This window comes from Oncorhynchus keta, chromosome 34 (assembly GCF_023373465.1).
Source record: "Oncorhynchus keta strain PuntledgeMale-10-30-2019 chromosome 34, Oket_V2, whole genome shotgun sequence".
NCBI classification, from domain to species: Eukaryota; Metazoa; Chordata; class Actinopteri; order Salmoniformes; family Salmonidae; genus Oncorhynchus; species Oncorhynchus keta.
This window is the reverse complement of record NC_068454.1, coordinates 22,728,712-22,756,114: the sequence shown is the minus strand read 5'-3', so window position 1 is coordinate 22,756,114 and position 27,403 is coordinate 22,728,712. Positions and strand designations below refer to the sequence as shown.

At 44.6% G+C, this 27,403-nt stretch overlaps 1 protein-coding gene across 1 annotated transcript in view; it reads right to left on the bottom strand.

Moving 5' to 3' along the window:
* The window catches only part of LOC118366834 (ephrin type-A receptor 6-like), a 298,784-nt gene extending 281,231 nt beyond the window's left edge, over positions 1 to 17,553 (bottom strand). The window contains exon 1 of the mRNA XM_052493450.1: positions 15,563 to 17,553. Within this exon, the coding sequence (XP_052349410.1) occupies positions 15,563 to 15,641 (79 nt within the window). The 5' untranslated portion in view covers positions 15,642 to 17,553. The remainder of the gene's footprint in view (positions 1 to 15,562) is intronic.
* Positions 17,554 to 27,403: the final 9,850 nt, after the last annotated feature.

The following is a 27,403-nucleotide window of genomic DNA, read 5'->3' as shown; positions in this document are numbered from 1 at the left end:
CTTTTATAAAGACTAGAATAATAATCTCAGTCTTTCTGAGCAGTGGGTGGATGGATTAGAGGTTTAACCTTCAACATCACACATTAAGTCTCTTATAAGAATTTGTGTTTGAACATTATCTGTGTTCTCTGTCTCTTCTCTAAAAGTGATGTAACCTTAACTGCAGAATCTAAACACGATATAGACACATTAACATCATTATTAACATACAATAGTAAACAAGGGAGAATTTCCATGATTGTGAATGTCAAGCCAACATTTCTGACAAAAACTGTCCAACCAGTTCATGAGCCTTTGTGTGTTGTCAGTGTATATGTTTCTGTGTTGTCAGTGTGTGTGTGTGTGTGTGTGTGTGTGTGTGTGTGTGTGTGTGTGTGTGTGTGTGTGTGTGTGTGTGTGTGTGTGTGTGTGTGTGTGTGTGTGTGTGTGTGTGTGTGTGTGTGTGTGTGTGTGTGTGTGTGTGTGTGTGTGTGTGTGTGTGTGTGTGTGTGTGTTGCAGGCTGTAAGACATCTGTGTGCAACCACGTACACTACCGTTCAAAAGTTTGGGGTCACTTAGAAATGTCCTTGTTTTTTAAAGAAAAGCAAAGCAAAGTCCATTAAGATAACATCAAATTGATCAGAAATACAGTGTAGACATTGTTAATGTTGTAAATGACTATTGTAGCTGGAAACGGCTGATTTTTCATGGAATATCTACAGTACATGGGCGTACAGAGGCCCATTATCAGCAACCATCACTGCTGTGTTCCAATGGCACGTTGTGTTAGCTAATCCAAGTTTATAATTTTAAAAGGCTAATTGATCATTAGAAAACCCTTTTGCAATTATGTTAGCACAGCCTCACAAGTCCTCAACTGGCAGCTTCATTAAATGGTACACGCAAAACACCAGTCTCATTGTCAACAGTGAAGAGGCAACTCCGGGATGCTGGCTTTCTAGGCAGAGTTCCTCTGTCCAGTGTCTGTGTTATTTTCCCCATCTTAATCTTTTCTTTTTATTGGCCAGTCTGAGATATGGACTTTTCTTTGCCTAGAAGGCCAGCATCCCGGAATCGCCTCTTCACAAAAAACAAGGACATTTCTATGTGACCCCAAACTTTTGAACAGTAGTGTTTTTGTCAGTCATAATAAGCTAAATTATCTTTACACTGTATCTCCCTGTGAGCAAGCCACCCAGCCAGTCAGCCACCCACCCATCCATCCAGCCAGCCAGTCACCCATCCACCCACCCACCAACCCACACAACCACCCACCCACCCATCCAGCCAGTCATCCAGCCAGTCAGCCACCCAGCAGCCCATCAGCCTCACTGCTGTGACAGACAATACACCATCTGCCCTCGATCAGGCAAGCACAACCAACACTGTAACAGTATGGAGAGCACCAGGATAGGAATGGATGGATTTATCAACGTCAACAAAAGCACAGTGGCAAAGAAGCAACAATAGCAGGTACCAGAAATACTGGCATTTAGAGATACTTTAAGCTTCACTGCTACAATAGGCAGATCTATGCCAAAAAGCTGTATCAAACAAGTCAGCAGGTAGCATAGAACTCTAGGCCAGAGCCTAGTGTGTGTGTGCGTGTGTGTGTATACGTGTGTGTGTTTATGTTAGTTGATTTTCCTGTATACTGTATAAGGTAATTACTGCATGCTCTATGCTAAGTGAGACAGTGCATGTTCAGGGTTCAAAATAAAACATGGTCTATACAATAACAGGATAATTAATAGAAAAACACATTTGGAATGCTGTGTCTGCATGGTACAATACAGTCAGCCATACATAATAGTTTCTTTGGCAATGCCGCGGTGAGATGGGTTGGCTGACTGCTCTCACACATCTACAACATTTCTGTCTGCACCACGCTCCACTACACTAGAGTGCTAAGATGATAAACGTTGGTTTCATTAATTTCATGCATATTTTGTTTAAACAAATGAAATGCTGGTCTCATCAGCCTCCCCTGAGCGCTCATTCGGGCATGAGAAATGAAGAGATGGAGGAGGAGGAGGAGGAGGAGGAGGAGGAGGAGGAGGAGGAGGAGGAGGGGGAGATAGAGGAGGAGGAAAATGAGGAGTACATAGAGAGGGGAGGAGGAGAAGGAGATAAGGGAGATGGAGGAGGAAGAAGAGGAAGATGATATGGAGATTGAAGAGGGGGGGGGTGGTTTATCAGAACCTGCTGGGAACATGTTGATGACATAGGAACTCCAGCTGGGCTACTGTATATAAATGGTAACATGAAAGGTACAGTTTACATACACCTTAGCCAAATACATTTAAACTCAGTTTTTCACAATTCCTGACATTTAATCCTAGTAAATAGGCCCTGTTTTAGGTCAGTTAGGATCACCACTTTATTTTAAGAATGTGAAATGTCAGAATAATAGTAGAGAGAATGATTTATTTCAGCTTTGATTTCTTTCATCACATTCCCAGTGGGTCAGAAGTGTATATACACTCAATTAGTATTTGGTAGCATTGCCATTAAATTGTTTAACTTGGGTCAAACGTTTCGGGTAGCCTTCCACAAGCTTCCCACAGTAAGTTGGGTGAATTTTGGCCCATTCCTCCTGACAGAGCTGGTGTAACTGAGTCAGGTTTGTAGGCCTCCATTCTAGCACACGCATCTATTTTGTGAAGTGCACCAGTCCCTGTAACGGCGTTCTTCGTTTGTGGAAAGAGAGTCGGACTGAAATGCAGCGTAGTGGTTACTCCTGACTTTAATGAACAAAGATCGTGATACATGAAATAACTTATACATATACAAAAACAACAAACCACAATACGAATTACAACAACATAAACCCATGTCACACCCTGGCCTGACCAAATATATAACGAAAAAACACAAAATACAATGACCAAGGCGTGACACAAAGGTGCGGACTCCCGGACGCACCTCAAAACCATAGGGAGGGTCCGGGTGGGCGTCTGTCCATGGTGGCGGTTCCGGCTCGGGACGTGGACCCCACTCCATTAAAGTCATAGTTCCTCCCCTTCGCGTCCTGGGATAATCCACCCTCGCCGCCGACCATGGCCTAATAGTCCTCACCCAGAACCCCACTGAACTGAGGAGCAGCTCGTGACTGAGGCAGCTCGGGACTGAGGGGCAGCTCGGGGCTGAGGGGCAGCTCGGGACTGAGGGTCAGCTCGGGACTGAGGGGCAGCCCGGAACTGAGGGGTAGCCCGGAACTGAGGGGAAGCCCAGTACTGAGAGAAAGCCCAGTACTGAGAGGAAGCCCAGTACTGAGAGGAAGCCCAGTACTGAGATGAAGCTCAGGCAGGTAGTAGGCTCCGGTAGATCCTGGCTGGCTGGCGGAACTGGAAGATTCTGGTTGACTGGCAGATCTGGAAGAGACTGGTTGACTGGCAGATCTGGAAGAGACTGGTTGACTGGCAGATCTGGGAGAGACTGGTTGACTGGCAGATCTGGAAGAGACTGGTTGTCTGGCAGATCTAGAAGATCATGGCTGACTGGCGGATCTAGCTGCTCTATGCAGACTGACAGCTCTGGCTGCTTCTTACAGACTGACAGCTCTGGCTGCTTCATGCAGACTGACAGCTCTGGCTGCTTCATGCAGACTGACAGCTCTGACTGCTCCATGCAGGCTGACAGCTCTGACTGCTCCATGCAGGCTGACAGCTCTGACTGCTCCATGCAGGCTGGCAGCACCTTGCAGACTGAAAGCTCCTTGCAGACTAGCAGCTCCTTGCAGACTGACAGCTCTGGCTGCTTCATGCAGACTGACAGCTCTGGCTGCTTCATACAGACTGACAGCTCTGACTGCTCCATGCAGGCTGACAGCTCTGACTGCTCCATGCAGGCTGACAGCTCTGACTGCTCCATGCAGGCTGGCAGCACCTTGTAGACTAGCAGCTCCTTGCAGACTGGCAGCTCTGGCTGCTTCATGCAGACTGACAGCTCAGGCTGCTCCGAACAACAGGAGGCTCTGGCAGCGCTGTAGAGGAGGAAGGCTCTGGCTGTGCTGAACAGGCGGGAGACTCCGACAGCGCAGGAGGGAAGGAAGGCTCTGGCTGTGCTGAACAGGCGGGAGACTCCGACAGCGCAGGAGGGAAGGAAGGCTCTGGCTGTGCTGAACAGGCGAGGCGCACAGAAGGCCTGGTGCGTGGTGCTGGAACTGGTGCTACAGGGTTGAGGACACGCACAGGAAGCCTGGTGCAGGGAGCTGCTACCGGAGGACTGGTGTGTGGAGGTGGCTCTGGATAGACCGGACCGTGCAGGCGCACTGGAGCTCTTGAGCACCGAGCCTGCCCAAGCTTACCTGGCTCGATGCCCACTCTAGCCCGGCCAATAGGAAGGGCTGTTTTGTGCCGCACCGGGCTATGCACCCGCACTGGAAACACCGTGCGCTCCATAGCATAACACGGTGCCTGCCCGGTCTCTCTAGCCCAACGGTGAGCACAGGGAGTTTGCGCAGGTCTCCTACCTGGCATAGCCATACTCCCTTTTAGCCCCATTTTTTGGGCTGCTTTTCGGGCTTCCAACCGCGTCACCGTGCTGCCTCCTCATACCAGCGCCTCTCCGCTTTAGCCGCCTCTATTTCTTCCTTGGGATGGCGATATTCTCCAGGCTGAGCCCAGCGTCCTTTTCCGTCTAATTCCTCCTCCCATGTCCAATTCTCCAAGTGGTGCAGCCTCTCCCACTGCAACTGCTCTTCACGATTAACAGGGAGAGTTGGCTCAGGTCTGAACCCTGACTCAGCCACTCTCTCTCTGCGCCCTCCCCCAATAAATATTTGGGGGTTACTTTCGGTTTTCGCTCTGCGCCGACGTGTCTTTCTTTTTGACTCCATTCGCCTATAGCCCTCTTCGCATTGCTCCAGCGAATCCCAGGCGGGCACCTGCACTCTCTCTGGGTCGGCCGCCCACCTGTCGATTTCTTCCCACGTCGTATACTCCATGCCTCTGCTGTCCATAACGTCCTCCCTTCGCTGTTCAAGCTGTCGCTGCCTGTTAACACGCTGCTCGGTCCGAGTGTGGTGGGTGATTCTGTAACGGCATTCTTCGTTTGTGGAAAGAGAGTCGGACCGAAATGCAGCGTAGTGGTTACTCCTGACTTTAATGAACAAAGATCGTGATACATGAAATAACTTATACATATACAAAAACAACAAACGGAACGTGAAACCTAATTACAGCCTATCTGGTGAAACTACACAGAGACAGGAACAATAACCCACAAAATACAAAGCGAAACCAGGCTACCTAAATACGGTTCCCAATCAGAGACAACGAGAATCACCTGACTCTGATTGAGAACCGCCCCAGGCAGTCAAGCCTATGCAACACCCCTACTCAGCCGTAATCCCAATAATACAAAAACCCCAATATTACATTTACATTTACATTTAAGTCATGTCACACCCTGGCCTGACCAAATATATAACGAAAACACAAAATACAATGACCAAGGCGTGACAGTCCCTCCTGCAGCAAAGCACCCCCACAACATGATGCTGCCACCCCCATGCTTCACGGTTGGGATGGTGTTCTCCAGCTTGCAAGCCTGCCTCTTTTTCCTCCAAACATGACGATGGTCATTATGGCCAAACAGTTCTATTTTTGTTTCATCAGACCAGAGGACATTTCTCCAAAAAGTATGATCTTTGTCCCCATGTGCAGTTGCAAACCGTAGTCTGGCTTTTTTTATGGCGGTTTTGGAGCAGTTGCTTCTTCCTTGCTGAGTGGCCTTTCAGGTTATGTCGATGTAGGACTCGTTTTACTGTGGATATAGATACTTTTGTACCTGTTTCCTCCAGCATCTTCACAAGGTCCTTTGCTGTTGTTCTGGGATTGATTTGCACTTTTCACACCAAAGTACGTTCATCTCTAGGAGATGAGGGTTGCGTGGTCCCATGGTGTTTATACTTGCGTACTATTGTTTGTACAGATGAAGTTGGTACCATCAGGCATTTGGAAATTGCTGCCAAGGATGAACCAGACTTGGGTCTTGGCTGATTTCTTTTGATTTTCCCATGATGTCAAGCAAAGAGGCACTGAGTTTGAAGGTAGGCTTTGAAATACATCCACAGGTTCACCTCCAATTGACTCAAATGATGTCAATTAGCCTATCAGAAGCTTCTAAAGCCATGACATCATTTTCTGGAATTTTCCAAGCTGTTGAAAGGCACAGTCAACTTAGTGTATGTAAATGTCTGACCCACTGGAATTGCGATACAGTGAATTATAAGTGAAATGATCTGTCTGTAAACAATTGTTGGAAAAAAATGACTTGTGTCGTGGCCAAAGTAGATGTCCTAACCAACTTGCCAGATCTATAGTTTGTTAACAAGAAATTTGTGGAGTGGTTGAAAATGATTTTTAATGACTCCAACCTAAGTGTATGTAAACTTCCGACTTCAACTGTATGTACAGCATGTTAAAAGTAAAGCTACTATATACACAGCATGATACGCTGTACTATTTGAAAGCTATTTTATATGAAAGCTGTAGTATATGGAACCTGTACTATTTCAAAAGCAATACTATATGAAAGCTGTACTATATGAAAGTTATACTATATGAAAGCTGTACTATATGAAAGCATTACACCAGTGATGTACTGGGCTGTCCGCACCACCCTCTGTAGCGCCATGTGATCGAGTGCGGTGCTATTGCCATACCAGGCTGTGATGCAGCCAATCAATATGCTCTCAATGGTACAGCTGTAGAACTTTTTGAGGATTCAAGGGTCCATGCCAATCCATTTCAACTTCGAGGTGGACCATTTTAAGTTTTTAGTGATTTGAACACCAAGGAACTTAAAGCTCTCAACCTGCCCCACTGCAGCCCCGTCGATATGGATGGGGGTGTGCTCGCCCCCCAGATTCCTGTACTCCACAATTAGCTCATTGGTCTTACTGATGTTCAGGGAGAGGTTGCTGCTCTGGCACCACACTGCCAGGTCACTGACCTCCTCCCTGTAGGCTGACTCATTGTCGCCGCTGATCAGACCTACCACCGTTGTGTTGTCAGCAAACTTGAGTACGGTGTTGGAGTCGTGCGTGGCCACGCAGTCATGGGTGAACAGGGAGTACAGGAGGGGACTAAGCAAACACCTCTGTGGGGCCCCCGTGTTGAGGGTCAGCGTGGCGGAGGTGATGTTGCCTAACCTCACCACCTGGGGTCGATCCGTCAGGAAGTCCAAGATCCAGTTGCACAGGCAGGTGTTCAGACCCAGTCCTAAACTTGGTGACGAGCTTGGAGGGGACAATGGTGTTGAACGCTGAGCTGTAATCAATGAACAGCATTTTCACATAGGTATTCGTCTTATCTAGGTGGGTGAGGGCAGTGTGGAGAGCAATTGAGATTGCGTCATCTATGGATCTGTTGGGGCGGTATACAAATTGGAGTGGGTCTAGGGTGTCTGGGATCGTGGAGTTAATGTGTGCCTTAACAAGTCTAAAAAAGCACTTCATGATTACCAAACAGTGTGCTACAGGTCTGTAGTCATTGTTGCATGAAGCCTTAGAGTTCTTGGGGACAGGATGGATGGTGGTCATCTTAAAACATGAGGGGATTACAGACAGGGACTTTCAGGTGTGAGAACACGCCCTGGAATACCGCCGGCTCCGCGGCCTTGTGGATGTTGACCTGATTAAAGTCCTTTCTCACGTCAGCCTCGGGAGGTGAGATCACCCAATCGTCTGTGTCGGTGACGGCCCTCATACCCGGCACAATGTTGTTGTTGTCAAAGCGTGTATAACATTTATTGAGTTGGTCTGATAGAGAGGCATCATTGGGCAGATCATGTCTGGGTTTTCCTTTGTAATCGATAATGGACTGTAGCCCTTGCCACATGCAGCGGGCGTCGGAGCCTGTGTAATATGATTTCCCTTTATTCATATATTGTCCTTTTGCTCATTTGATGACTCTGAAGAGGTCAAAGCGGAACTTCTTGCACTTATTTATTTCCTCGGCCGTAGCCTCAGGGTTATATTTTGGTTAGGTCAGGGTGTGACTAGGGTGGATACGCTAGTTTTTGTATTGTCTAGGGTTTTTGTATGTCTAGGTTTTTGTATGTCTAGGGTTTTGTAGGTCTAGGTATTTGTATGTTTATGGTGGCCTGATATGGTTCCCAGTCAGAGGCAGCTGTTTATCGTTGTCTCTGATTGGGGATCATATTTAGGTAGCCATTTCCCCTTTGGTGTTTGTGGGTTCTTATTCTATGTTTAGTTGCCTGTCTGCACTATTCGTATTAGCTTCACGTTTCGTTCATTTTGTTAGTTTGTTCAGTGTTCTTTCTTTTTTAAAAGAAGAATGTACGCATACCACGCTGCACCTTGGTCACCTTCATATGACAAACGTGACAGCAGGAGTACGGAGTCATGATCTGATTTACCGAATGGCGGATAAGAGAGGGCTTTGTATGCTTCTGCGTAGAATAACAGTCGTCTAGGACTTTATTGCCCCTAGTGGCATTGGAAACATGTTGATGGAAGTTGTGCATCAAGTGTCTTAGTGACGCAAAATAAAATTTGCCGGTAACCAGAAAAGCAGCCTCTGGATGAAGGTTTTCTTGCTTGTTTATAGCCTTGTACAGTTGGCTAAATGACAGCTTGTTATTTTTCTTGTCCTGAGGTAGAATTTATACAACAGTCACCGTAACAGCTGAAAACTCCCTTGGGAGGTAGAAGGGTCGGCATTTGACCATCAGGTATTCCAAGACGGGTGAACAGTGGGTCAACACTTCCACCGTGCTGGAGTTAGCACACCAGTTGTTGTTGATGTAGAGGAAAACCCCTCCCCCCACCACCAAATTCCCCTACTTCCCTGTCCTGTCCACCCGGTGAATGAAGAATCCATCAAGTTGAATAGTCATGGGGGGTACCTTGTCTGAGAGCTATGTTTCATTAAAGCAAAGAATATTGCAGTTTCGTTGGTAGCAAATCTGCGATCGGAGGTCATCCATCATATTATGACGTAACTGTATATTTATTGGCCAGTAGAACAGAGGGAAGAGGTGGGCGGTTTCACCTTCGCCTTAATCTCACCAGGACCCCCCCTTGCCTCTGTAATGCCGGTGTTTCCTCTTGGGTAGCCCAAAAAATGGGACGGAATTACAGAGAGAGCCCAAGGCAGTCGAAGTTGAAGACGAAATTGGGGTAACTGCCGATCTGATGTTCAACAGTTATTTTCGGTTGTAAGAAATAATAGCGGATACATTTTATGAAAATAAAAAAATTAACAAAATAATCACAAAATAGCAAAATTGGGTCGAAACTTGCAAATTGTCGGCCATCCAGTACCTCGCCATCTTTCGAAAATGTATAAGTGAAACCCTGGTCAAAACAAGTCAAACAGCTGCTAGTGAAGTTGAGTGTTTCCATGTGAGGTAATAGCAGAAAAGGAAAAAAAGGTGTTTATTCCTGACCTTTATAATAACATAGAAATGTCATGTTTATAAATACATATTGTATGCATGACTGATGTCAGAGAGAGAAACACAGGATTACAATGTTACTGGAGCACAGAGCGAGAGAGAGAGAGAGAGAGAGAGAGAGAGAGAGAGAGAGAGAGAGAGAGAGAGAGAGAGAAGAGAGAGAGAGAGAGAGAGAGAGAGAGAGAGAGAGAGAGAGAGAGAGAGAGAGAGATACATTATGTATTATGGGCACAACTTCCTATGTTAATCCACTTCTTTATTATTATTTTTTCAGTGGTAGGGTGATACATCAATACACTGCAAAGCAATGAGCTTTGAGGACGTTCTATTTAAATGCAAATAAAAATACTAAATAGTGGAAATTTCTTTAACTTTTTAGCAGGAATTTGTTTGTTAGTTCCAAAAAAACAAACACAAAAAAGCACTTTCTCTTGCTGCATTGCCCTTGCTTTTGAGTCCAGGAGAAGGCTTAATCTGGGTCCTGGAAATCAGCCCCACATACTGGTTGAGTTATTTAGCTGCAGTTTTAACCAGCAGAACTCCATGTCCTCCTCCTCTCCCAACAGTGTCTGTATGTCTGGCAGGCCGGTGGAGAATGGAGTGCCAGTAGCAGTAGTATCCTCAGCAGAACCCCTGGGGACAGGACTAATTGCACTGTCTGCCTCCGTCTCTCTCTCTCACACACACTTGAAATCCATACCTTCCTGACCATTGGCAATGTGTGTGTGTGTGTGTGTGTGTGTGTGTGTGTGTGTGTGTGTGTGTGTGTGTGTGTGTGTGTGTGTGTGTGTGTGTGTGTGTGTGTGTGTGTGTGTGTGTGTGTGTGTGTGTGTGTGTGTGTGTGTGTGTGTGTGTGTGTGTGTGTGTGTGTGTGTGTGTGTGTGTGTGTGTGTGTGTGTGTGTGTGTGTGTGTGTGTGTGTGTGTGTGTGTGTAGAAGCTCTATTTCTCACCCAATGTAAATCTATACTTAACCACTGGCCATATTCATCACACAATGTCTGTTTCCAACTCAACCCTATAATGATCTGAATACCTTCTCAGTGTAACCACAAACAGACTGCTCTGAGCCTGGTCTGGCTGGTAGCTGTTGAAAGCTATGCCTTCCAACAACATGATTCTCCTGTCCTGGATAATAACAAAGCAGTTAAAGACTTCATTCATAAACGTTGGGATTTTTTCATTCGCCTCTTCTGTACAGTTATGCGTAATTAAAATATTTTAATGTGTGTTTATGTATGTATGTGCACCTGTGTGTGTATCTGTGTTCGTGTCTATGCAGTCATTTGTGTGTGTGTGTGTGTATTGTCCTATAACAGTCTCTGTCTCAGTGTAGTGTAGTAGTGTAGTATATTCCCAGTAGACGGTGGGGCCTGTAGGACCCTGCTTAGAGCAGCAGTGTTCCCAGGGGGTTTTCACTGGGGTATTAATAGAACATTACAGGGCCTGCTTATGAATCTGTGTTCTAGCTTTATAATACAAGAATGGGAACGCTGTTCCCTGGGTGCCTGTCTGCTGGTTTCTGTCCTGTCTTTAAAACCAGGTGCGTGGAGTGACATTAGTCGTTCAATCTAGGATCCGCTTGCCAACCCGATCCTTAACCTTGACAATTTAACAGGTAACCCTAACCTTAACCATTTACTTTGGATGTAAAGCTAATTCAATCAAATTTGATCAAATCATATTGCATTTGTCACATGCTTGGTAAACAACAGGTGTAAACTAACAGTGAAATGCTTACTTACAGGCCGGGCCCTTCCCAACAATGCAGAGAGAAAAATATAGAAATAATAGACAATGAGTCATGATAACGTGGCTATATGCACGGAGTACCAGGACCGAGTCCATGTTCAGGGGTATGAGGTAATTGTGGTCGATATGTACATATAGGTAGGGAGGAAGTGACTAGGCAACAGGATAGACAATAACAGAAGCATATGTGATGAGTCAAAAGAGTTAGTGCAAAAAGGGTAAATGTAGATATTCCGGGTAGCTATTGGTTAACTATTTAACTAACTATTTATCAGTCTTATGGCTTGGGGGTAAAAGCTGTTCAGGGTCCTGTTGGTTCCAGATTGTCGTGTGGTAGCAGAGAGAACAGTCTATTACTTGGGTGGCTGGAGTCTTTGAAAATGTATAGGGCCTTCCTCTGAAGGCTGTAGAAGAAGATGAAAATAACATTTGAGAGATGAAGAGATGTAGGGAAAGTGATTGGGTAGAAAGAGAATATATTGACATTTGGTGGTATTCTATTCAGATGATAGGAAGTGGTGTGAAATGAAACACTTTCTACAGCACAGACAATCTGACAGGCGTGGTGGGGAAAACGCGTCGCTCACATTCCTACTCCTTCGAGATGAATCAGACCGCTATGTAACATCTTAATGTCAGAACTATAGCCAAGCAAACCAGAGCTAGAAGCTAATTAGATCAGATATTAGCACCATGAGGCTTTTAATGAGAATGTACCACAGAGTAGCAGATGAAGTGCTACAGTGAGGGGAGGTTACAGTCTTGACCAGAATGGAAAGATTGTCTGCAGAATGCCATGGCTTCATAACACAGTGCTGACCCTAAATGACAGTTACAAGACAGGCATGACAGAGACAGGTCAAAGAGAAATGTAGCAACCTTTCGTTAGAGGGCCATTCACAGACGCCTCGAGGATGGACTGTCATAGTGTTAGAACAGGAAGCATGTAAGAGTGTCAAACTGAGGAGAAGCCATCTCAACACACCTGAGAGACCATCTACCCATTCGCTAACAGGCCACACATCACACCTAGCGCCTAACCACAGATCTAGGATCAGTTTACAATATAACCTACCTATAAATGAACCATTAGGAGGTAAATATATCTGACCCTGTATAGCTAGTTCTACCTTCTCCCACCTAGATTCTTTGGAGAGCCAGCTGCAGGTGGCGCCACTGAGACAAGCTTTTGATGCATGCACTGATAACACAACTTTATCAGGGATAGGGCTTAGTTAGTTGGGGATGGGAAATAAGTCTAGGAATTGCCAGGAACCTCATTATACAATATTATCACCATACTTAGGTGCAGATACAATATGTATTGGGATTCTCACAATTCTATATGTATTACGATTCAATGTCATTGAAATGTGATGTTCCAAACATTTTGTTCACTATATGTCTGCTGCAGAGAGACAGGAGAGAGCCAGGAGAGAGCCAGGAGAGAGACAGGAGGGAGCCAGGAGAGAGCCAGGAGAGAGACAGGAGAGAGACAGGAGAGAGACAGGAGAGAGCCAGGAGAGAGACAGGAGAGAGACAGGAGAGAGACAGGAGAGAGACAGGAGAGAGCCAGGAGAGAGCCAGGAGACAGACAGGAGAGAGACAGGAGAGAGACAGGAGAGAGACAGGAGAGAGACAGGAGAAAGACAGGAGAGAGACAGGAGAGAGACAGGAGAGAGCCAGGAGAGAGACAGGAGAGAGACAGGAGAGAGACAGGAGAGAGACAGGAGAGAGACAGGAGAGACAGGAGAGAGACAGGAGAGAGCCAGGAGAGAGACAGGAGAGAGACAGGAGAGAGACAGGAGAGAGACAGGAGAGAGACAGGAGAGAGACAGGAGAGAGACAGGAGAGAGACAGGAGAGAGACAGGAGAGAGACAGGAGAGAGCCAGGAGAGAGCCAGGAGAGAGACAGGAGAGAGACAGGAGAGAGCCAGGAGAGAGACAGGAGAGAGACAGGAGAGAGACAGGAGAGAGACAGGAGAGAGCCAGGAGAGAGACAGGAGAGAAACAGGAGAGAGACAGGAGAGAGCGTGAGGAAATTACTTTTGATCAGTCATAGAAACATACTGTAAGTGCTGAAAGCAAAATTGTTTGGTATATTTGTCTTGGTTTAAGGATGGAAGGGTGTCTGGGCCCAGCAGCAAAGCAGGACCCAGTGAACCAAGGGATCTCCTGCCTCGTTTAAAAGGATCAACCCTTTAGTTTGGGGACACTTAAAACAATGTTACAACAATGGACTGACATTTTTCTCAGATTCTCTGAATCTCTGCAGCGTATTTCATTTAGCCAATCCTTTCATTTAGCCAATCCTTTCATTTATCCAATCCTCCTATTGTTTTTACCAGCCAGGCTAGGAAAAAAACAATGCAGCTCCAACAAAACTCCCACCGAAATAAGAATAACAGTGAGTACTGTAGAGAAAGCTGAAACGTGGCAGTGCTTGTGTAGTAGGGTTAGTTAATAACTCTTTGTGTCCCTGCAGAACACTGATGTTGGTGTGAGGGATTGTCTGACATGCTGCATTCAGCGTCTCCCAGCCAGGGAGGATGAGACTGATTGGTTTTCATTGTTTTCCTCTCAGCTGACATCAGGCCCAATTGTGTCTGTGAAATCCCCAACCTACAACGCTCACCTTCACCCGGTTCAAAGCAATATACAACATTTGACACATGGGTTTTAAAAGCAAAGAGCTGTTTGTCTGGCAGAGATAAAACATAATTCTAGAGTTGTTTTCTGATTAATTGTGACATGTGGTAAGGCCTCTAAATCCAACAACAACAGGTGAGAAATACACATCATCTGGATGCCACACATAGGTTCACACACACACACACACACACACACACACACACACACACACACACACACACACACACACACACACACACACACACACACACACACACACACACACACACACACACACACACACACACACACACACACACACACACAGTGCAGAGAAACAGTTTCAGAACCACGGACAGAAGCTGGAAGCAGCCTAAAACAAAACCTCAGAGGCACCTCTGAAGTCAATGTGAAAGACACCATAGGGCTGATTGGAAAGCTGACACGCTACTCATCAACTCAATCATCATTCAATCTTTGAAGGCAGCACAAAGACACACTGGGCTGTTATGAAGCATCTGCCTGGGAGAAGAGGGAGTAGTATCAGAAGAGGGAGTAGTATCACTTTTATTGAACTGAGAAAACAATCAAATATAACCTAGGGGCCACATCCCTCTGTGTCCCTGTAGAATCAATTTAACTATTTTAAACCTGAGTGATAGCGCGTACGCACAAACACACACACACACACACACACACACACACACACACACACACACACACACACACACACACACACACACACACACACACACACACACACACACACACACACACACACACACACACACACACACCTGAGCTTCTTTAACCAAATTTTGTGGCAGAGAGACAAAGACGACACCATAGAGAAAGAAAACTCTAAAGGAAACATAACAGTGATTTTATTATCTGGTGTGATTCTTATGTGGTTTGCAGTCATGCATCAGGTCAATGTAGCCGAATGGAACAGCAATGGGATCCAAAAGCCTGCTACGGGCTCAATTCACCTGAGAGCATCAATCTGCCTGGATCAACGAATCTGTCTGTATAGTTTGAAGGTATAGTATGGCCTTAAATAAATACAATTTAAAACGTTTAACCTCAGTCTTTACATAATTCAATCCAGCCACTACGTTAAAAATATGGGATTTTTTGTGTTTCTGATTGGATACTGTAAGTATTTTGTCCATTTGTAAACCTTATGTAAAACGTAATGGACGGTTGTAGTCATTGAAGGATGTAGATAGGTAACCTTAGCCTAATTGATTTGCCACCCCCGGGTTGTCAACTTCTCACTCTCCAGCTTTCACAGCGTTCGTAGCGCGGGAAAGGGCTCCGTGCGTTATTTACCGGTAGGTTGTTGTCCTTCCAGTAGGCCTATTTGTTCCACACATGCTAAACTGTTTAATATCCATAAATTCACATTATTCAAAATCAAACTGCGTGCTATTTTCAAGAAATTAAAAACGCAGACTGCCAGTCATTTGGAAAGCAAACGTGCTGGTTGGAATATGAATGTCGTAGCCAAGAGCTCCTGTTATTGGCGGTGCCTACTGTAACATGTTACATGACCTATCTGTAGGTTCCGGCCTATATATTGGTCAATGCAATCATTGGTTAACTGTAGCCTATTATGGCTACATTTAGGCGCGGGAGGAAACATGTGCCACAAGTGTGAATTAAAGCACATATCAGCAGCCTTTGCCCCCCAAAAAATACATATAACTAATAAATAATTGAGGCTAATATTAAACTCTTCTCAAGTCATGCGCAGATAAAAAATCTCTCACCTTGATTGCTGTGGCTGGTAGGAGTGAAGAAAATCCGAAAAAATAGGAAAACGAGGCAGAGTTTTTCTCCTAAAGTCATTTCTGTACCATCCACAGGCTGCCCAGCACCGCGCCGAGCAGGAGACTATCCAGAAGAAGAAACCTGGTCACACAGCGCCTTTAGATCCCAAGTGGAGCCGTGGGTGTCTCTCCTCTCCCCGGACCCTCCTCACATCCAGTCCCCGCTGGAGAGAGCTGACAGACAGATGTAGGCTACTGGAGGAGATCCATCGCATGATCCGGCGGAGAGCTTAGGAAGGTTGGTGAAGTTCACACCGCGGCAAAAACAAACATCAAGACGACATTTACCTGCAGCGAACGCATTTCTAGAGCGATGCTCAAAGACACAATTCGTTGCGCTCCGTATCGGACTTTCCTGTATTTCACTGTTTTGACAACAAATCTAATCAAACGTTCCTCCTCGTGTGCACTATTTTATTTCCCCCTGGTTTCAGCTAAGTGTATTCGTGATTCCTTCACGCGGGAAATGGAAGACGCCAGGATGCGATTCGTGACATACAGTTCCAAACTCCAAGTGGCGCGGTATCAGTTGTTTGGTTGTTCTGAGCGAGCGTAGTGCCGCTGTCGCCGGTTCGATGCAAGCCTGGACTGACTGCTGCAGCAGAGAACTGTACAACTCCCGTTTACGACAGAGTACAGCTACAGAACGGCGAGACAGAGCGCATCTGTGCAGGGCGCCCGGCGCTAGAGGGTGTTAGCTGACAACACAACGGCAGTGTGCATGGCAGCCAGCAAAGTCTATGTGTGTGCGTGTTCGTGTATGTGTGTGCCTCTTCCAGCCGGACATCAATATTTCTGCAGGTTATTGATGACCAATGTTGTTACCTATATTTCAGGTAGATTTGGATTGCAAATGATCTGTGTGGGAGGAAATGTAACATAATGTGATGCATAGCGTAAATTGCAAATTAATATATTTGCCTCCATTTTAAACGAGATTAGCTATGCTTACCTAGGCCTATACCTTTTTTATATTTAGAAAATACATTTTGAAGGTCAGGCAGGGCATTCATTTTCACATTATTATGTTACTTTCATGTAGGCCTACAGTAAATATACTGTAAAGCTGAATTCAAGTTTATAATTGAAATAGTTCATTTGGAAAACATGGAACAATGTCAGCCAGGAGTACAGAAGGGCTTCATCCCATCCCAATGGACGCTTCATGGAGTGAGTAACCAAACTGCACCTCACCTTGTGGGGTTAAACAAAGCAACACTCCCTCCTGACATGATGCCAGTCAATCAGTCCAAGGGACATCAGTCAGAATCAGTCAACTCTAAGCCAACCAGAAACAATATCAGTCAAAACCACTCAGCTCAAAGGCATTCAGACACATTGTCTGCTCTAGCCAATGACCATCCCTGTCACTGAGGACTTGGGATTAAGCCTACATTACAACAACAGAATGTACTATGCAAAGCTCCACCAATACAATTGATCGATAAAGGTCAAGGCATTTGTAGGTCCAGGACGACAGCTATCAAGGAAGTGGCGTGACAGCACAATGCCAGCTTATCCAATCGCCACACAAATCATTTGGCTGACTTCCTTTGTCCGTTGAATGTTTTTCCTCCGACACAGTGGTGCAGCTGGTTTCTGGGTTAAGCAGGCAGGTGTTAAGAAACGCGGTTTGGTGGGTCATGCTTCGGAGAACGCAAGACTCGACCTTCTCCTGACCCTTTCTGGAAGTTGCAGCGATGAGACAAGATTGACATTGTGGAGAAAATGGTAAAATACCCCCCAAAACTAAATAGGATTATCCTTTTTTCCCCCATTATTTAACTAATGAAGTCAGTTAAGAACAAATTCTTACTTTCAATGATGCCTAGGAACAGTGGGTTAACTGCCTGTTCAGGGGCAGAACAACAGATTTGTACCTTGTCAGCTTGGGATTTGAACTTGGAACCTTTCGGTGACTAGTCCAACACTCTTACCACTAGGCTACGCTGCAGGATATGATGGCTCAGAATGATAAAAATACAATGAACAAATTGAAATAAAAAAAATGGTTGAGTTGAGAAAAAGTCCCATCCTTTAAGAGTCTGTAGAGAGCTGCTGTGCTCTGCTGTAATAGGAGGAAATGAGGTGTGACTGTAGCAGGGGAAGCTAACTGTGATCCATGGATCTCCCCTGCTTTAGAGAGAGAGAGAACAGTCTGTGTGTGTGTGTTCGCACATACGTGCATGTATGCGTTTGAGTGGGGGTGTGTGTATGTGTATGTGTGATCCAGAACACTTTCTGCCAAGCCAGACTGATCTGTAGATAGTACAGGAACAAGTCCAGATCAGCACAACTGACAGCAGGAATGAGGCTTTATACCACAGTTAAACACTAACAAGTTTCAGAGGTTACACAATGACCAAGGTCTTTATAATGAGCAGAAATATGTATGCCTGGAATCCTTCAATGAAACGATGTGTACTGTATGAAACAGAAAATAAACTTATATGAATTATAAATCTACCCAGCTTGCAAGCCAAATCAGGGTCAGATGAGAAGTACTCTAATGTACGTTACAGATGTAGGATCTTAATTTGAGCCAGTTTCCTACAGCAAGAAAATAATTCTGCAGCAACAGTAAATGTGAATTATTATGTGGATTACAATTCATGGACATTTTTGTAGGGGTTGATACATTTATCGTAAGGGAAAATCAAGTTTCAAAGTGGAATAACAAACTTCAGAAGCTTTTTAAAAATTAAAATAAACAACCAGTTTTAATATTCAATGCAATGCAGGAAAGATATCCTGCAACATGGTGATCAAATTAAGATCCTACATCTGTATATTACTGTAAAGTCTTCTGATTAGGTGTAACAGACAGTAGAGTATGCTACAGTCCCTCAAGGCTAAAGCCACATTGAACAATTTCAGACTTTATTACACAAACAGGAAACAAATCAGTGAAAAATAAACCATGATTGCACCACTTCAAAGTTGCAATTTTCAGTCTAAAGTGTATTGCAATTTGTTGGCTAAGTCAATTTTAGCCGTTGATTTAAATGGCATTGCTTTATGTTGCTGTTTATTACAGACTATAGGACCTCCAGGTGGAAGCAGAGAAAGAGTACTACAGACCACAGCTGTGTGTGTGTGTTTTCACATTGCCGTGCAGGTTGTGTGTTTTTCCACGTGTCCACACCTGTGAGAGACACACATTTATGAAAGGTAACTAAATCTATAATGCTGACAAGTTTACAGTCAATGTGTTTTTAAAGCCAACTCTTTAAACACTGCCAGCATTCCCATCTAACTAAACATAATGTACTGCATTCACTTTCTATATTTTTCAGAAACTTTAGAACATTTTTATTTTGAAAGGTGTTACCGTATTATTGGCTAGGTGACAATTAAACACCTTTTTTTGGCATGGTCACACGCACGCACGCACACACACACACGCACACACACACTCACATGCACGCACGCACGCACGCACGCACGCACGCACGCACGCACGCACGCACACACACACACACACACACACACACACACACTCACATGCACACACGCACACACACACACACACACACACACACACACACACACACACACACACACACACACACACACACACACACACACACACACACACCTCTCCTACAGTTCAAATCCAAGTATGCACACACACACAAGACACACACACATACACACATAAACTCTTCTCTCCTTAAGTTCACCTCCGAGTATACACACACCCTTCCCCTCCGTGGGCCCACCTCCCAGTGTTACCTAATGGTCCATGTATCTAATCTTCCCCGTAGCGATACAGAGAAGAATGACCAGAACAAATAGAGAACAGCTCATCATCAGGCCTGAGTGGCTGGACGGTTGGAATCCTGGTAGTTAAACCTTCGATCAGGGAGGGGTGAGGTAGGGAGCGAGAAAGAGAAAGAGAGAGATAGAGGGAGAGGGAGAGGGAGAGAGACAGAGCCGGTGGTCAAGCAGATGGAGACCCTTATTAAAGCGAGGGAATAGAGGGGCTGGCAGCACATGGCTTCTCATAAACTTTATGTGTAACACTCATTCAGCCATTTAGTATTGTTCCCTCCTTTCTCGGTCTCGTTATCTCACTCTCCCCACCTCCCAAGAGTTTCAAACCTATTTATATGAAATTATAAATACCTTCCATACAACCTGCGTTGAATAATTATATCAGTGTCATAGATTGAACGTATCATATGATGATGAAGCTTCTCTGACGATTCTGTCTGGTCCTATATTCATATGAGAGGAGAGGAGAACATATGAACAATACCGTGCTGATGTACAAGCAGTGTGTTAATAAACCATTGACTGTACAGGAAGCATACACACTTAATTACGGAGTCTGTGAGTTTCACAAAGGATTCCTTACTTGTATTATCTGGGGACGAGTCTTCTCACAAAGCTCTCCAGTGCTAATTCTATTGTCCTCTCAAGGAAAAGGAAATAATTTGTTGCATCAGCTGAATGGCATCCAATCAGTGCTTGTCAAACACAGAAATACATGATCCAGTAAATAAAGAAATTGTGTGTGCAATTAAATAAATGTCATATTAAAATTCACATAAGTGACACGCTTGATTATGCTCAGCGATAAAGCACAGTGTGAGGTACCAAACTGAGAGGTATAAAATAGGTGCCTGGCTGAATGTCTGTTTCATTTTGATGACAGATCCTTTAATTCGAGGCAGCACCAATCCAATGTGGAATTCAGCCACTTGACAGTTTCTCCCAAAAATTCCATTAGTAATTGGCTGATGGCTGGATTAAATGGTGTATTAAAGGAGCCATCCATCATGGTCCTAAACAGCATGAGACAGAGAGGGAGGGAGCAACGTGCTGCTAGACATGCCTCATGCAACCAGCAGTGCCACAGCAGTGGTCTGTCTCTATCTGACCACGCTGGAAAGGACGTTCTAACCACAGTGGGAATTAAAACACTGAAGCTTTTATTTGAGGAGCTGATCATCATTCAGAAATAGAAATAATAGTTGGTTTCAGTTTCGTTAAACTTTTGATCAGTTTATGAATGCAGTTAGATGGCTATTACCGAACTTCATGTCTACTTTTTATGCAGGGGAATTGCAACAACACTACTCCTGTCTCTTAGTTAACCCTCAGAGTGTCTACAGGCAGGCTGAGATCCCAATATCCAGATTGACAGAGGCAACGTCCATCACTATTAAATTAATGGGATCAGTTTCAGGGCCACAAACAATGACTGGGTACAATCTGTCAGTGTGTGTGTGCGTGTGCTTGTAGGGGGAGCCTCACAAATAGCTGGTCGAGTGCTGCAGTCTGATGAATCATTTATTGGAAAGTTTTGGCCTCTCCTCTCCTCATCACTGAAAAGCGGGACACAGAACAAGGAGGTAACACCTGAAGTGGCTTCTTATGTAAGTGTTATATTGATACAATTTCTGATCCCTCATGTTTCTTATTATTGCAGATATGTACTGGAATTGCATAATGAGAGGGTACACGTTGGACAGGCTGAGATGAATCAACATAGAAACCATTAGACCAAATCTTTCTTTAATAAAAACCGAAACATAAATAGTGGAAGCATGGTTCATTATACTGAGCCTTTGTACAACAAAGGTTTAGAGCTTTGTCTGCCAGATTATAAATTCTCTCTTCAAAGTGTGTATCTAATCTGGATTTGGATCCTCAGATTGTGTCTCATTTAGAGATTATTAGGATTACATTTATTACACATAACTGTAGAGATTCATACTGTTTCCTTTCCTTTGATCAGCAACCAGAAAACGATTACACATTTCAGCAGGGCATCACCCAGGTTTAAATGCAGGGTCAGACAGAATGTTTTTTTTATATATCAGCTGGTCTAAAATTGTCTCCAAAATGTCTCTTGTCAATGAAAGTTTTTTTCTCTGGCCACAGGGTCATAGCTGTTTTACATGTTGCTGTCTTCTGTCACCCCTTCTGATCTCAAACAACTTATAAAGACGTCCTGCTGCAGTAGGAAGATACTACTGCAGATAAAGGGCAACTGTATCTTCATAGAAAAACAGTTGAATGTTTTGTTAAAGGCTGGTGACGTTTTGGTCGTAAATGACCTTCACCCATGTCTGTATTCAGAGTGTGTCACAACCTCCGGCGGCGCTCTTCTGCCCCCCTCCTAGAACACACAGTTTAGAGAGATTATGAGGTCAGGTGTTAAATAATAGTTTCACTCAGCAGACAGATTGTCTTCCTCTGCGTGGGCTCTCTGTGTCGCTCTTCCTGCTCCTCAACACTCCCCCCTGTACACTGAAAAGTCAATAATTATTTTGGAGCTATTTTCTCCCATGTTACCACTCTCTCAGCAGACATGATAATTGAGGCTTTTCATGGGAGAGAGCAGGGGAAAGTATGGTGTTCAGTGTGCTGACAGTTTGAAACCTCTGTGTGTGTGAGACAGTCACTCATACAGACACACAAGCATGCACGCATCCATATATACACACGAATGCACACAAACGTGCACATGCACACACCATCCCCTATGCAAGATCAAGAGGCTGCATAACCTGCTTATTAAAATGTCACACTGAAAAACATCCTGTTTGGTAGTTGTGGTCTGGAGCTAGGAAACATGGTTTGCAATGTATTCTTACATTTGAATGGGGATGTCTAGTCAATTGAACAACTGAATGCATTCAACTGAAATGTGTCTTCCGCATGTCAATCTCTCAAGGCTCAAAGTGGAGGAGAGATTGACTTCATCACTACTTGTTTTTGTAGGAAGTGTTGACAAGCTGAATGTAGTGAGCTGTCTGTTTAAACTACTCAGACTCCCATGGCTACCCCACAAGACATGCCACCAGAGGCCTCGTCACAATCCCCAGTCCAGAAAAGACTATGGACGGTGCACCGTACTACAGTACATAGAGCCATGACTACATGGGACTCTATCCACATCAGGTAACTGATGCAAGCAGTAGATTCAGATTTAAAAACAGATGAAAATACACCTTATGAAACAGCAGGGACTGTGAGAGACACACACGGGTACATATATATGCATATGCACACAAGCGCTAGCACCCGCACTCTACACACATACATTGTAATATTGTTGTATAGTGGTATCATACATTTTGTGTTGTGGATATGTGGTGGTGTGACAGTGTTATATTATCTTTTGCATTATGTGTAATATAAGTGTCTTAATGTGTTTGGACCCCAGGAAGAGTAGCTGCTGCCTTGGCAACAGCTAATGGGGATCAAATACAAAAATACAAACCCAACACCTCTGAATCAGAGAGGTGCAGGGGGAGCAGCTGTTGTTGGGGGTTAACTGCCTAGATCAAGAGGAGAACGACAGATTGTTCCACCTTGCTGGCTCGGGGATTCAAACCAGCGACCTGCCACCAATGGATAAACAGATACTCTCACACGGATAAACTCACTCACTCGTACAAATACACACAGCCTTTCCCACGGGTGCACAAACCAACGCACATACCTACAGCTGCAGCAATTCAGCACACTTTCAAGTCCCAGAATAGATCACACATAGATATCTTGGCTGGATAGCCAGTTCGTAAGCCTAAGGCGTTTCTCTATAATTATTATAACAGAGAAGAGCAATCTGTGTGTTCCATGGCCCTGTGCTAGATAACTGATGAGAGGATGCAGTCACAGCTAAAATCACACCTGTGAGAGCATAACTAAACTCAATAGCATTCCTACCTATAATCTACACAGTTTAAAGGTTATGTGCAACTCAGCAGAAATAATTTGGTCCAGTATCTGTGGCCTATGTCTTTACTGCAGTTGTGAAACTTTCCTTTCTCTGTTTTTGTTCCCACCCGTGACACTCAAATGTGCACACACGTCCCCGCACGCACAAGCGTGCACATAAACACATACACAAACACACCCCACTCATGCATACATGAACTTACGCACATGCACACACACCGAACGGAGCTGAGCGAATCAATTAACATGCTCATTAGGCAGAGGAAGTCATTATGGCAGTTTTTGGAGCAATCCTCCTTTCCCCTGTTCCTCTCTCACTTGGCTGCTGACTCCTACCTATCTCTCATCACCGGCATTGTGTGTGTATGTGTGTTTGTGTCTGAGTGTCTGCACTTGTTCCTGTGTGTATATCCATTCGATGGTGTGTGTGTGTACATTCTCCTCCAGCGAACTACATACACACACCTGCACATGCCAGTCATTCAGCATTGCCCGAGCTCTGGCCAATCGTGTCGTCTCACGCTGGGCCACACAGACGATCAGCAGGAGTGTGTTTGGAAACCCAGTATTCAGCTGTCAGAACCACTGCTCTGTCCCTGCTCATCCTGCTAATCCTGCCCTCTCTAGGGACAGACAGAGGTGTGAAAAGACATATAGGAGTGAGCAAACAGGCTACATCAGGAGACAATCATGTGAAGCAGAAAGATATTGCTCATGTGGCAGTCTAATGTTTGGAAGTGACTGTGGTAAGGTGAAAAGTATTTTGACTCAACTCTGACACATTGAATCCTTGGCAGCTAGATGTATGGATGTCACATTAATACTTGTAGCTTGGAACTATAGACATTGTCTGTATGGGTACTGTGAGATGGAGAGCAGTGTGACTAATTCCATCATCAGAGCTATGAAATGATAATGCCACGCCCCATAATGGCGTGCCTGTCTGTATCCACACAAGTCCTCACTAGTGCCATATAAACCATGTATCATCACTCACTGTGATTCACCACCAATTAGATTTTATCCTTTATTTTTTGAATCTTTTCCACTTAAATTTAGCAAACCAGATCTGAACCAAGATTGCTACAGTGCCTTCAGAAAGTATTCATACCCCTTGACTTATTCCACGTTGTGTTACAGCCTGAATTCAACATGGATAAATAGATTGACAGGATGGTTACAGTCACACGTTCACTGGTTGGGTAGAAAACAAGATATCTTTTAGATAGCAGTAATGATACATGCCTTCAGAAAGTCTTCAGCCTGAATTCAAAATAGATTAAATCTGTTTTTTTCTCTCACCCATCTACACACAAAACCCCATAATGACAAAGTGAAAACATGTTTTTAGAAATTAATTGAAAATGAAATACAGAAATATCTAATTTACATAAGTATTCACACCCCTGAGTCAACGTTTACAGCTGTAAGTCTTTCTGGTTAGTATTGTGGCGTAACTACAAGGTTGTTGATCGATCCTCAGTTTTCTCTCATCACAGCCATTAAACTCTGTAACTGTTTTAAAGTCAATCCCTGAGTGTTTTCCTCTCTCTCTCAACTGAGTTAGGAAGGACGCCTGTAGCTTTTTTAAATACATCTACCAATAGGTGCCCTCTTTGCGAGGCATTGGAAAACTACCCTGGTCTTTGTGGTTGAATCTGTGTTTGAAATTCACTGCTCGACTGAGGGACCTTACAGGTAATGAATTATATGTGTGGCGTACAGAGATTAGGTAGACATTAGAAAATCATGTTAAACACTATTGTTGAACACATAGTGAGTCCATGCAACTCATTATGTGTCCTGTTAAGCACATTTGTTAAACTTATTTAGGCTTGCCATAACAAAAGGGTTGAATATTTATTTACATTTTTATAAACATTTTGAAAAACATAATTCCCCTTTGACATTATGCAGTACTGTGTGTTGGCCAGTGATGACAAAATATGAATCGTATCAATTTTATATTTCAGAATGTAGCACAACAACATGTGGGAAAAGTCACTGTTCAAAGATATCGAAGGTACATTTTTCTCAACAATTATAGGGATCAGAACCATCAGATTATATAAAGGCAATGAATAGAACGGGCTTGGGGATTGCCTTAGTCAGGGGTCTCGAAATACGATTGGGTGTGCAGGCTTTTGTTCCAGCCCAAAAGTACGCAACTTATTCAACTAAACTAGGAGGAAAATCTAAACTAGGAAAAAACCGGAGCCCTGACCTCTGATGTTATATAGACTCAGAGTCATGGAATCTTACAGAGGTTGTGCTCTTTAACGCTGTTGTGTTTCTACATAAGGTTTTTGATCTGCAACTGTCACTCTATGTTCAGTAACGGACTTGAGGAGATGGAGAGAAAGGGGAAATGAGAGAAAGAGCTAGAGAGAGAGAAAAATAGAGAGGGAGAGAGAGATAAGTAGGGTTAAAGAGTGAGGGTGAGAGAGAAATAGAGAGAGGGTCAGAGAGCATCCCTCCTTGGGTTGGGGTGAGGAGAGCGTGGATTCCGTGACTATCACTCGGTGGCCTAGCTGACTGTAATTCAACAGGACCGTCATCGCTCATGAAAGAATCATGGCATATCATCAAATAGGAGTAAAAACCCGGGAGGCTTCCCGCGCCCTGAATATTTCATGTAATGGAGGCTCTCGCCACCATGGAAACTCTCAACAACTCAGGATTGCGTGCAAATATTGACTGTAGCGCTGAGGGCTGAGGGCAGGGCCGGGTGGGCCGGGCGGACATGTGTGTGTGTCGTCCATGGAGCCTGAGTGAGTTTTATAAATAATGGTAATCAGATGTGACACATCACACAGCAGGGGGGTAGCAGCCACTCATAACCTCATACTAGAGAGATGTTACAGTTAAAGCTACACAGGCAGAGAGCACTAGGAGAGGGGGGTGGAGAGAGAGGGAGGGAAAAAGTGCCCTGATGCATATGAATCGACAAATGTGTGTTGTGGCTGCCATTGAATGGAGCTCAAACGTAGGTCTGAGGAAACATCAAAACACAATCCAGGGCTGACAAGCAGAGAGAGAGGAGAGGAGGGGGGAGAGGCTGTGTCAATTGCCTGGTTGAGAGCTCTGCAGTGCGGCTACACTACAGTCCCTGCTAGTTCTCCCTGGACGATGGAATCCGCAGCTTCTGTACATTAAACATGGAGCTCACCAACTAATACACTCACTGCCTGCAAACTAGTGTCATTACAAACCACCACTTATTAATATGAATACATTAGAAATGCACTACGAAAAGAGGTAGTTTGGACAGTATACTTGAAGTAAGGGATGTACTAAAATAATTGGGTTAGCTAAGTGTATTCTGAACAGTAGGGTGTCTTCGACAGTAGGAATTTAAGAGAGAGCAATTATTATTTACAGTAACACATCAGTGATTTGAGCACTGTAGACAGACAGTGAGAATCTAACTATATCTGTGTGTATCTGTCTGTGTGTAATGTGTTTGACTGGAGCTGTTTGCATTTGATCAGCCCTCTCAGACAGAGTAATTGAGGCTCAGGCTGCTTTTGAGTCTGTCTGAGAGGAACATAACTGCATCTCCTCACTAATGTAGAAATCTGATCCGTCTACAAAGTTACTATCTGCTGTGTGTGTGTGTGTTTGAGAGAGAGAGAGAGAGAGAAAGACTGTGTGTGTGTATCATAGTGTGTGCCATCACATTGAGTTGTTTTACTGTTTCTAATAGTAGATTTACTCCAGTCAAGACCAACACAGTAAACCTTAATGACAGGGGCTGCTAGCAGGTAATTAGACTGCTGCCCAGGGTGGAAACAACTATGTTTATGGTGCCTGCTTGCCTACCTGCAGTCCTATCCCATCTGTAGGCGATAGCCTTGCTGCCTACCTGCCTGCCTACCTGCAGCCCCCCCCATCTGTAGGCGATAGCCTTGCTGCCTACCTGCCTGCCTACCTGCAGCCCCATCCCATCTGTAGGCGATAGCCTTGCTGCTACCTGCCTGCCTACCTGCCTGCCTACCTGCCATCCCATCCCATCTGTAGGCGATAGCCTTGCTGCCTACCTGCCTGCCTACCTGCCTTACCTGCCATCCCATCCCATCTGTA